A 13254-nucleotide genomic window follows, 5' to 3' on the forward strand; every position below is an offset into this window, starting at 1 on the left:
GCCACCTAAATATAATTCAAACTCAAGGTTTCGGTCGCAAGTAACAACACCAAACAAATATAGAATAAAAGATGTCATAAAATTGTAGCAAAGTGTTTGCTACATTAAATCTTATTACATTATATTATCTCTAGGCATAAAAGTATATCTCAAACTCCAAAGTCACATTTTAACATATTGCATATCTCACTTGTTGGTCTAATATCATGGATTATCTTAGTCAAAACTTGAAACTATATCTTTGTTAAAAATTCAAGCATTAGTATCATTTTAAAATCAAATCTCTTGTTTTGATTATGTTCCAAGTTCAAAAAAAATTGTACTGTAGTTAATAAACACATTAAGATAAATTTATTTAAAATTATAAAAACCAAATGGGTCACAACAACCCGCTTGGGTTGTACTCATTGAAAAAAAAAAAAACCGTTGAATTTTGCTATATTTTACCTGATCAAACGTACAAGTATTCCAATTAAATAATCAGATCAATTTAGATACTGGTTCACCAAGTTACTAGTCCAATAGATCAAGTTGGATTAGGCTTAACAAAATCACAATTAGAGAACGATACTCGGGAGTGACTCTAGGAATTTTTTTTAAGGTGGTCACTAAGAAACTTAAATTATATAAAATTTAATAAAGAGACAATTTGAATATATCAACGTCACCAAAAAAAAAAAAAAAAAAAAAGAGACAATTTGAATATATCAACGTCACCAAAAAAAAAAAAAAAAACACCCAAATACATGAAATATTACAATTTTTTTGTACTAACAAAGAAAAAAAAAAGACTAATAAAAGATAAAGTGCAAATTGAAAATACTGATATGAGAATAATAAAGTGACCACAACAATTTCATAATAAATTTTATGAAACAAGTTGTTAGCCTATTATTGGTGGGTAAAACATGTCAATATTAAACCCGAATTAGAGTAACAGCTTACCACATAAGATTTATTGTGAAATTATTTTGAAAATATTGTGGAACTCAAATTCTTATGAGTCTCAAGTAAAAATGTTCATTTTTTTATTAAGATGGTCAAAATAGGTTAGTTTAGTAAGTAATATATATTTTTAAAGTGTATATATCTATATATATATATATATAATTTTTTAAAGTTAGGGTGGTCACAAAACATATTAGTTTAAAATAATTATTTATAAATTTTTTTTTTTTTGCATGTATAAATTTTTTTTTGACAAGTGAGGGTGGTCCTAGGACCACCCTCACATATAAGTAGAGCCGCCAAACCTTAGAAAATCACAACAAGAGTCACTTGGGTGTGTTTGGATATCGTTTATTTGTTGAAAACTGAAAATTTATTGTTAAAAATACTGTAGTAAAATAATTTTTAGATGTGTAAATAGTATTGTGGGACCTAAATTTATATTAAAATATGTATTTGGATGACTTTTGTGAGTCTATAAATAATACTATGGGACTTACATTTTTTCAGCAAAATGCAAAAATGCATAAAGGAAAGCTTCCCAAACGCAAACTTGGAGTTCAATACTACGAAAGTTTGGTGACCAAACTAATCCTTCATAATTAGGACTTAGAAAGAAATAAAAGAGAAAGAGAAACACTTGCTAATTTTATTTATTTATTTTAAAAAAATGATTAGCCGGTACTCATGCACGTTTTCCCGCTGCAACCACATATAGAGCCTACCGTTTCAAAATTCTGTTACCGCCAATTATTAATGTAATTCCGGGTTAACCCATCAACGACCCAAAAGCCCATAACAGTCACCCACATCAACGGTTAACTTCCGGGTAACAAACTAGTGGACCCGCGCTTTCAACCCGTTTACCCGACCCGCTTTCTCTTCCTTCTTCTTCTTTATCCACAACGAAAAAAAGCTCCACGTGGCTTTCTTCAAGCTAAGTTCGTTACTACTATTTTCAAATTGACAAGTATAATTGTAACCACTAGCTTAGAAATTAGAAACTGTTATTGTAGTGAGTTTTTATAAATATTTAAAAATTGAAATTTTGAATGAATGCTGACCTGTCACTCTTTGCATAGACGGCTAGCATCATGCAATAGCACATGACACTGGGCAATATTCCTGAAGATTTAATTTCCTGGAAGTGCTCCACACTCTCATCAACAAGACCTGCGACGCAGTAAACACTTAAAACTGCCTCAAGGGTCCGTTCATCAGGATCACATCTTGACTTTTCCATCTCAATGTATGTCTTTACAGCTTCTTCAAATTGGCCTCCTTGCCGAAAAGCTTCAATCACACCATTGAAGGAATCCACATTTCGTGCAACACCAGACTCACCCATTCTGTGTAAAATAGCTCCACACTCCTTGTATAATCCGCCCCTCGCAAATGCATGAATCAGCGAGTTGTAGGTTTCAACAGTCGGCCCACTCCCCACTTCATTCATTGTATTAAAGGCAACAAGAGCTTCCTCATACAATGCAGTTTGCCCATATGCTTCAATAACCCCAGTGTAAGCCTTAGAACTAGGCACTATCCCTTTCTCATTCATCTTAACCAAAATTTTCTTGGCATCCTCATGGAGCCCCCTTTCCCACAAGCAAATATTAACCCCTCATAAGTTTCCATATTCGGTTCCACATTCTCCTCCTCCATATCATGAAACAAAGTCACCACCTCCTTAAAATACCCACCCTCACCAAACACCTGTATCAAAATGTTATACGTAGCTGCATCCGGCTCCGTATTGCTCACTTTCATCTCAAGAAAAGCTCGCGAACATCATCATACCTCCCATTCCTCCCATACAAATTCAACAAAATACTATAAGTAGCCGCATTCGGCACACACCCTGCAGCCTGCATCTGCCTAAACACCCCCATCGCGTCCTTAATAGACCCCAATTTCGCATACGCCTCTAATAACACATTATACGACATTATATCAGGCAAATTCCCTCCTAACTCCATTTCCTTAAGTAACCCCGAAACCTTCTCGAGCTTACCCAATTTCCCAAACGTCTCAACTAAGTAACTATAAGTAGTTATATCAGGAACTATCCCTCCCTCATTCATATTCCTAAAAACCATCTCGGCCTCATCGCTTAAACCCCTATTAGCACAAGCACTAAGCAAAGTATTGTAAGTAACAAGATCAGGTTGAATCCCTTCATGTCTCATTTCAGCAAACAATCCTAACAATCCCTCCCAATCCAAACCACCTCTAGCACAAGCATTGATAACAGTATTATACGTTAATATACTCGGCGAAATCATTTCCTTCTTCATTCTATCTAAGAGTTCAAGAGAGACCTCATACTGACCGTGGCGGCCATAGGCGTTGATCACCGCGGTGTACGCGAACACCGTTCGAGCCACGCCTTGGCCAGGCATTTCATCGAACACCTCGCGGCACTTGTCGAGCAATCCTTCGCGGCCGAGCAGACTTATCATGATCGTGTATATGTGCTCGTTAGGTTTGCACCAGATCTGCCGCTGCATGTACTTGAAGAGACGAAGCGACCGCTGCCAATCTCCGCGCTGCGCGAACTCCTTGAACACGAGCGCGAAGTCGTTCAGCGACATCTTGTTCTTGAACATCTCCAAGCACCGCGCGATGCTTCCGCGCGGCGGGAGGCTGCTCAGCTTGTTGATTAGGGTTTCGACGTCGTAGCTGTACTTCCCTTTCTCCACCGTCACCGACGGGTTTCCGAGGACGAGCTCCTTCGGCTTTGCTCTCGGCTTTCCGGCGAGCGATCTCCGGTCGCCGGCGGAGAGGAATATCCGGTGGAAGAAGAAGAATCTTCTGGGGCTTCTGGCTGGGAACGTGAAGAGCGGAGAGGAGCAGAGAGGTGAAGAGTGCGGTAGAGAGAGAGTGGGCGAGAGGGTCATTCTCGTAATTTCGTGGTTAGCATGAATTTTGTTTTCCCTGGAATTTGAATTCCCACGGACTTGAAATCTGACTTTGACAAGGAAATTGAAGTCTCAGAGAGCAGAGGAAGAGAGAGCTACGAGAGTGAGAGCTGAAAATAGTAGTAACGAACTTAGCTTGNCTGAGACTAAAACAAGCCTAACTCAAAGAACACTTGGAAGATAAAAAAAATTATTGTGATACCTGTGTACATCCACAGACCACACAAGTTTGTTTTATGGAAGAGTTCAGGAAAAATTCCCCTCTTTAATGCTTCACTGAGCACTCTTGCGGCCCTTTGTTTCTGGCCCAGCCACCAAAGTGCTTCTAAAAGTGTATTATAAAACCTCATTCCCAAACCACATCCTTCAGAGTTAAGTTTGTCAAAGACATACTCTACCATCTGCCAGTTAGAGTCATCATCATAATCTCCCTTGATCAGCTGTCCAGTCACTTGATGTATACTTGATTCCCTATTTGTCAGCATCTCATCCAGCAACTCATAGGCGTCATCCCACCTGAAAGCAAAGAATTCAAGAGGTAAGACTCATCTAAGCAAATGGAAGATTGGTCATTTCTGTAGAATCTGCATAATTGCGTGAATAACTTATGCTTCATTAGTAACCAATGTTTGCCAGAAGTTGAAGTGTAGAACCCCCACAAAATTTGGATTGTTATTTTATTTACATGAATGCACCAGAAACACATACTTTACGATATTAAAACTACACTAAAGCTTCATATCATGATGTAGGTCATTGTGACTCAGTAGTGTAATGGATGTATGCCTGTTTGGGCATCAATGCAGAAAATAGCATAGAATCACTTATCACCAAAAAAAAAAATCATAGAATCCAGATTTCACTCAAAAGTTGCAGCATTCACCCTTATATTTAGTAACTTACCTATCTCATTTACAACTCATGCCAATAGACAAGATGGATTTGGATTACTTGTACCTTGGGCTTCTCTTATTCATACAAATTGACAAGTATAATTGTAACCACTAGCTTAGAAATTAGAAACTGTTATTGTAGTGAGTTTTTATAAATATTTAAAAATTGAAATTTTGAATGAATGCTGACCTGTCACTCTTTGCATAGACGGCTAGCATCATGCAATAGCACATGACACTGGGCAATATTCCTGAAGATTTAATTTCCTGGAAGTGCTCCACACTCTCATCAACAAGACCTGCGACGCAGTAAACACTTAAAACTGCCTCAAGGGTCCGTTCATCAGGATCACATCTTGACTTTTCCATCTCAATGTATGTCTTTACAGCTTCTTCAAATTGGCCTCCTTGCCGAAAAGCTTCAATCACACCATTGAAGGAATCCACATTTCGTGCAACACCAGACTCACCCATTCTGTGTAAAATAGCTCCACACTCCTTGTATAATCCGCCCCTCGCAAATGCATGAATCAGCGAGTTGTAGGTTTCAACAGTCGGCCCACTCCCCACTTCATTCATTGTATTAAAGGCAACAAGAGCTTCCTCATACAATGCAGTTTGCCCATATGCTTCAATAACCCCAGTGTAAGCCTTAGAACTAGGCACTATCCCTTTCTCATTCATCTTAACCAAAATTTTCTTGGCATCCTCATGGAGCCCCCTTTCCCACAAGCAAATATTAACCCCTCATAAGTTTCCATATTCGGTTCCACATTCTCCTCCTCCATATCATGAAACAAAGTCACCACCTCCTTAAAATACCCACCCTCACCAAACACCTGTATCAAAATGTTATACGTAGCTGCATCCGGCTCCGTATTGCTCACTTTCATCTCAAGAAAAAGCTCGCGAACATCATCATACCTCCCATTCCTCCCATACAAATTCAACAAAATACTATAAGTAGCCGCATTCGGCACACACCCTGCAGCCTGCATCTGCCTAAACACCCCCATCGCGTCCTTAATAGACCCCAATTTCGCATACGCCTCTAATAACACATTATACGACATTATATCAGGCAAATTCCCTCCTAACTCCATTTCCTTAAGTAACCCCGAAACCTTCTCGAGCTTACCCAATTTCCCAAACGTCTCAACTAAGTAACTATAAGTAGTTATATCAGGAACTATCCCTCCCTCATTCATATTCCTAAAAACCATCTCGGCCTCATCGCTTAAACCCCTATTAGCACAAGCACTAAGCAAAGTATTGTAAGTAACAAGATCAGGTTGAATCCCTTCATGTCTCATTTCAGCAAACAATCCTAACAATCCCTCCCAATCCAAACCACCTCTAGCACAAGCATTGATAACAGTATTATACGTTAATATACTCGGCGAAATCATTTCCTTCTTCATTCTATCTAAGAGTTCAAGAGAGACCTCATACTGACCGTGGCGGCCATAGGCGTTGATCACCGCGGTGTACGCGAACACCGTTCGAGCCACGCCTTGGCCAGGCATTTCATCGAACACCTCGCGGCACTTGTCGAGCAATCCTTCGCGGCCGAGAGACTTATCATGATCGTGTATATGTGCTCGTTAGGTTTGCACCAGATCTGCGCTGCATGTACTTGAAGAGACGAAGCGACCGCTGCCAATCTCCGCGCTGCGCGAACTCCTTGAACACGAGCGCGAAGTCGTTCAGCGACATCTTGTTCTTGAACATCTCCAAGCACCGCGCGATGCTTCCGCGCGGCGGGAGGCTGCTCAGCTTGTTGATTAGGGTTTCGACGTCGTAGCTGTACTTCCCTTTCTCCACCGTCACCGACGGGTTTTCGAGGACGAGCTCCTTCGGCTTTGCTCTCGGCTTTCCGGCGAGCGATCTCCGGTCGCCGGCGGAGAGGAATATCCGGTGGAAGAAGAAGAATCTTCTGGGGCTTCTGGCTGGGAACGTGAAGAGCGGAGAGGAGCAGAGTGTTGACCATTTTGCAGAATGTGGGAAGGTGGAGCATATACAGCAATATCAGTTTGGCTAAACAATATGTATGAAATGTTCATGAATGGGGAAGATCTTCCTCAACTAGCAAGCGTTGTTGTAGTGTAAGCTGCCTTTTCTTGCTTATGATATGTCTATTTTTATTTCTTCAAAACACATACCAAATACAGTGGTGGAGGAAGGGCAAGGGAGCTCATACATGTTGGGTTGGACTCACAGATTGTGTGGTCACCCTGATTCAGTACTGGGGTGTGCTGGGCCTGACAGTAAACAAGCCTAAGGCCTACAGTGCTGTGGCAGAGCTATTTTTATTTCTCTCATCACCTCAACCACACGCATATACACATATGCATTACACACAAGCCTGAAATGTTGGCAGTTTTGGCTTATATTGCTGAAAGGCTGGGCAGTAATTGACTACAATCTGTTAAATTTGTTACATGCAGTTGGCCTCTGCTTTGGCATTTATTTGGTAGACAAGCGATTTAGTATAGGTTAAATCCAATAGAATGGGTAATTGGCAAAGGTGAACTGGCCATGGTTTGGCTATTATAGGCCAATACACAGGCTTAGATACCACAAATATGAATCTTGTAGTCAGCATGATATGCATGGAAGTTACTCATTGCTCCTATGGTGGTAGGTCCTTATATAAACAATGCTCTTTTGCAATATACAATTCAAATAACTATGGTTGGGATAATTTTAGGTTCTTTGCTTTATATATGTGAAAGTTATAACCTATGGTACCACATTATGATTTTTAATATTACGTTTTTTTTCTTTTCTTTCGGGAAACTCTGCATGTGTCTGTGCTTAATATCATAGAATTTGTTCATAGCCAATCCCAAGCCCTAAAAAAAGAGAAGGATTGTGGTAGGTTGATGGTCAGCATCATATTTAGTCTCTTTATTATGACTGTAACTACAAATTCAAGCTAAGGTGTCCCATACTAAGTGACATGTTGCATCAAATCCCGGGTGCAGTGAAAAGTGGGCAATGTTTAGCTAGGGTGTTCCTGTAAGCGATGTAACACATTGATGTCTAAAAGTACGGGTGTAGTGAGAAATAGGTGAGAGTTCTCGCTCTTTGATGGACGGGTGTGGGTAAGGAAGCTAGTCCATGATATTAAGATGCTAGTAGATTCAGTGACTAGAAGGAGAATAAACATAATATGCCTTCAAGAGACTAAGTAGTGAGTAGGTAAGAAATCTAGAGAAATTAAACATACGTGATGTAGATTACGGCATACAGGAAATTTAAAATTAAAAATGGGGCAGAGATAATCATAGCTAAAAGTCTTGAAGAAGAAGTTGTTTAGTTTAGGACGATAGAGGATGGAATTTTGTTAATGGAACTTGTTTTATGAGGAGAGAATTAACATAATTAACATAGATTATGGCTAAACAATATGTATGAAATGTTCATGAATGGAGAAGATCTTCCTCAACTAGCAAGCATTGTTGTAGTGTAAGCTGCCTTTTCTTGCTTATGATGTGTATTTATATTTCTTCAAAACACATACCAAAGAGATACAGTGGTGGAGGAGGGAGAAATCTAGAGAAATTAGACATACATGATGTAGATTATGGTATACAGGAAAATTGAAAATTGAAAATGGGGCAGAGATAATCATAGCTAAAAGTCTTAAAGAAGAAGTTGTTTAGTTTATGAGGATAGAGGATGGAATTTTGTTAATAGAACTTGTTTTATGAGGAGAGAATTAACATAGTTAGTGCATACGTTCTTAAATAGGATTAGAAGAATCAATTAAGCAAAAATTGTTTAGCCAAGGTGAAATTAGACTAGGTGAGTAGGTGAGAAATCTAGAGAAATTAAACATACATGATGTAGATTATGGTATACTGGAAAATTAAAAATTAAAAATGGGGCGGAGATAATCATAGCTAAAAGTCTTAAAGAAGAAGTTGTTTTGTTTAGGAGGATAGAGGATGGAATTTTGTTAATAGAACTTGTTTATGAGGAGAGACTTAACATAGTTAGTGCATACGTTCTCAAATAGGATTAGAAGAATCAATTAAACAAAAATTTTGGAAGGAAAAAGATGAATTGACTCAAACAGTACTAAACGGGGACACGGTTTTTTTTTTTTTAGAGGAGACATAATGTTCATGTTGAAAAAGGGGTTTGAAAGATTTCACGCAGGCCAGCGGCATGGAGTGAGGAATGGAATATGAATCAAGAGATGTTATTCTAGATGTTGTAACAACATATGATTTCATGTTAACAAACACTTGGCTCAAGAAAATGGATTCACACTTAATTACCTTCAAAGCATTACAAACACTAGTTGAATAGATTTCATCTTTACCCAAAAAGTCTATCATAGATGTTGTTAAGATTGTAAGGTGATATTAGAGGTCTGTTTGGTATTGTTGTAGGAAGTAGAGCTATAGTTGTAGAGTTTTTACAATAACAAGCTTTAATGAAAAAAAGTTCTAGTGTTTAGGGTGTTTGAAAACTATATTGATAAAGTGTTATCACTGTTTTGAAGTAGTTATTTCCATTTGGTAACCAAATTAATAAAGAACTTTTAGATGTGAGAAATAAATAAAAAGGATATAGTTAAAATGTTTTGTATTATCAGTGCGCTCTCTCTCTCTCTCAAAGTGGGTGGTCATTGAGTTTCATTTTGAAAAATAAGTATGAATATTTATGTAAATTCCTTATTTTTATTAAAAGCTGAAACATTACTCTAAAGAGCTTTAATGCAAAAGCTCAAATTTTCAGCTTTAGCCTAAAGCTGGTTTTCAGCTTTAAGGACCTTTTTAAAGATCCTTTGTGATTTTCTGCTAATGAGTTTTAAGAATCTTAAAGCTCTTCTCTAGTGGTGCTGACATTTCCAGACAAGCTCCAACATAGGTTGGTAGTACTAATTATTTGTACTAGAAGATGAAAAAAAGAGAGATGTGAACCCAAGAATTAGCTGGTGGGGTTTGAAGAGTGAAATGATTTGTGTTTAAAGATAAAATTATTAAAGAAGGCAAGTGGATTTTAAATGAAGATATTGATAAGATGTGGTTGAAATGACTAGTTGTATTAAGAGAGTGGCAAAAGAAGTACTTGGAGCATCTAAAGGATTTGGATTACCAACTAAAGAGACTTGTTGCTAGAATGAGGAGTTTCAAGGCTTCAAGCAACAATTAAATGAGAGAGAGAGAGAGAGAGAGAGAGAGAGAGGGAGGTCTAAGAGGCTAGATATATATATATATATATATATAAACTTGCTAAAACAATGGAAATGAAAACAAGTGACTTAAATTGTGTCAAGTACATTAAAAATGAAAATCAAAGAGTGTCACTAAGGAAGAGGAGATTAAAAAAGAGATGGAAAATTTATTTTGGGAAACTTATCTATGAAACCCATACATGATATTGGAGTGAACTGAGTAACCCACTTGAGGATAGAAACCGAGGGCTTGTTATAAACTATGATGACCTAGGTAAAGGATGCTTCAAGAGGATGAAAATTGTAAAAGTCATGGGACTTGATGAAATTCCCATTGAAGTTTGGAAGTACTTAGATGATGTGGGTGCAGCATGGTTGACAAACATTTTCAGTAAGATCTTAAGTGTTAACAAAATGTCTAGTNAGCTGATTGTTAACTTTGTAAAGACCATAACACATTCTCCAGCAAATTCATTCACAAATGTTCACCTCCTCTTCCTTTTTAACTGAAATAGGGAGGCCAAGATTTTTTTATCAAGCCCTTGAACACTGATGAATGTATTTCAATCTCTCTTTTAAACTGTGCTTGCTATCATCTCTGTTCTTGTCATAATTCTGCTTTCAGAGACAGCATCTTTTTCGTGACCGTTCATTACACCACTTCTGGGAGTTCTTGTTCCAGGAAGATTAAAGGGGGAGTTACTCAAATCAATTATTCTGTCCTTTCTGGACCCATCTGAGGATGATTCTGTGCCCGACAAAATCCGCTTGAGCTGTGATCGCTGGCAGATAATCCGACCCTTGTTCCAGCCTGGGAAAGAAAAGAATGATGACACTTTATCCTGCAAAAAGGAATAGGCAGCCTTTGCAATGGGAAAGTCCCGTGAAATTGAGCTTTTTTCCATCTGCCCTCTCCTGATCAATGGAAAATACATCTATGTTAATCATAAAACTGTTTTGAGTTAAGCAATTCAATGGACAAAACTGTTATGCTTTTAACTTTTCTTCAGACTAGTAAACTTTTTGACATGATTAAGTTAAATCTATTATGACCTTCTATACCCCCAACCCCAAAAGAAAAGAAAAAAGAATAACGACCTAGCGGAGTTGACTATGAATCCTCAACAAATTAATCAAGATTTTGTTCACATTTATCACCGTTCTATACTATCCAAAATCATAACCTTTGTTACCTGCTTAATTGACATGTAATTTGTTTACTACTACTTAATGTTACTTTAGGCCTTCTCTACCTTCCTTCCTTTTTTTTTTTTTTCCCTCAACTTGAATCAACTTACTCTTGTCCTCATTATTTATTAATCCTCTCATTTTTACAACCACCAAACCATCTCAAGTAACTCTCTCAATTTTCATCAACAGGGCACCCCTATTTTAAGTCAATATCTTTATTTGAATCCTATCCTTTATTATATTTCCATCTATCTATCTTAACAATCTAATTTCAATTACGCTTATTTTATGAACATTCCTTCTTAATAACCCAACATTCAGTACTATAGAGTATAGTCAGTCATATCAGTCTTACAAAATTTTATCTTTAATTTAATTGGCATTCTATTTAACTCATAAAACTGTTTTGACCTTGAGCAATTCAATTGGCAAAAATGTTATGCTTTAAACTTTCAGGTTATGATTTTGGATAGTATAGAACGGTGATAAATGTGAACAAAATCTTGATTAATTTGTTGAGGATTCATAGTCAACTCCGCTAGGTCGTTATTCTTTTTTCTTTTCTTTTGGGGTTGGGGGTATAGAAGGTCATAATAGATTTAACTTAATCATGTCAAAAAGTTTACTAGTCTGAAGAAAAGTTAAAAGCATAACAGTTTTGTCCATTGAATTGCTTAACTCAAAACAGTTTTATGATTAACATAGATGTATTTTCCATTGATCAGGAGAGGGCAGATGGAAAAAAGCTCAATTTCACGGGACTTTCCCATTGCAAAGGCTGCTTATTCCTTTTTGCAGGATAAAGTGTCATCATTCTTTTCTTTCCCAGGCTGGAACAAGGGTCGGATTATCTGCCAGCGATCACAGCTCAAGCGGATTTTGTCGGGCACAGAATCATCCTCAGATGGGTCCAGAAAGGACAGAATAATTGATTTGAGTAACTCCCCCTTTAATCTTCCTGGAACAAGAACTCCCAGAAGTGGTGTAATGAACGGTCACGAAAAAGATGCTGTCTCTGAAAGCAGAATTATGACAAGAACAGAGATGATAGCAAGCACAGTTTAAAAGAGAGATTGAAATGCATTCATCAGTGTTCAAGGGCTTGATAAAAAAATCTTGGCTTCCCTATTTCAGTTAAAAAGGAAGAGGAGGTGAACATTTGTGAATTAATTTGCTGGAGAATGTGTTATGGTCTTTACAAAGTTAACAATCAGCTTGCCAGCAATGGAATCATAATGTTACTTGCACGATAACAGGTAAAAGCTCAGTTAGTCACTATTAACAGCTTGATCAAAATTCAGTTTTGTTCCCTGTATTTAGCATTGGGGAATTTCAGGTGATGAATAGCATTGTGATTTTGTAGCTTTAGATTATTCTTTTCATATGTAAATGTACATTATATATATTTTTTCCACTCCTAATATTTAGAATAGTTGAAGGGCCAGACAGGTTTAAAATGTATTAACTTTTATATGCTTAAATTCGGAACAGAGAGAAATTAGGTTTTTCTGAGATCAATCTGCTGCATAATCTAGAGGTTAATGAAGAGTATGAGGAACTTGAGAATCACAAATTAATTTTATAATTTTGCTAAACCAAATCTGGATTGTCTAAATAATTTTAACCGTTGGCCATGTGGCCTCCACTTCCGTGTGCCCTAGGAATTAAGGGCTATCTACGGTATCAATTTAGGGGCATGTGTGCCCTAGTATACAGGATTGCAACCCTATATAAAAGAAAGGAAAAAAAAATATATATATATATATATATTATATATATTATTCCTTGCCTTGTGCACTCAATTTTTCAAGGACGAATATTTCCTGTCAACTAAAAGGAGAGAAAGACTGTCAATTTCAGCCGTTGGCCAATAATGGAGCACTAATATTACAAGATTTGGAATACAAAGACTATCCAAGGGAATATATAATTTATAGAGAGAATCTTGATCCAAGTTTTAAAAAATTGTTATGGATATCTTAATCTTAACCCACTTTACCGGCTCTGAGTGTTCTTTTAATTGTTTATTATACAAAAACATGGCAATAAAAAAGGGAAAAGATTGGTTTTTGAGAACAAAAGATGGGAAAGGCATATACTACCAATTTTACCG

General features: G+C 37.3%; 1 protein-coding gene and 1 long non-coding RNA gene across 2 annotated transcripts; one reads left to right on the forward strand and one right to left on the reverse strand.

The window, feature by feature from the left end:
• Positions 1-1981: 1981 nt before the first annotated feature.
• LOC112014147 (pentatricopeptide repeat-containing protein At1g74850, chloroplastic) lies at positions 1982-6578 on the reverse strand. The gene is given in 7 exon segments (XM_065770396.1): positions 1982-2538; positions 2541-2726; positions 2729-3937; positions 4069-4382; positions 4950-5469; positions 5472-6337; positions 6339-6578. Coding segments are annotated over 7 exon segments (3804 nt in total). The 5' UTR covers positions 6491-6578.
• A 175-nt stretch (positions 6579-6753) lies between these two features.
• LOC136066286 (uncharacterized) lies at positions 6754-12653 on the forward strand. The gene is made up of 2 exons (XR_010627736.1): positions 6754-6864; positions 11867-12653. It is a non-coding gene; the product is annotated as an uncharacterized LOC136066286 (long non-coding RNA).
• The last annotated feature ends 601 nt before the right edge of the window (positions 12654-13254 follow it).

The sequence above is a fragment of the Quercus suber genome, unplaced genomic scaffold, assembly GCF_002906115.3.
Source record: "Quercus suber isolate HL8 unplaced genomic scaffold, Cork oak 2.0 scaffold_30, whole genome shotgun sequence".
Classification (NCBI taxonomy): domain Eukaryota; kingdom Viridiplantae; phylum Streptophyta; class Magnoliopsida; order Fagales; family Fagaceae; genus Quercus; species Quercus suber.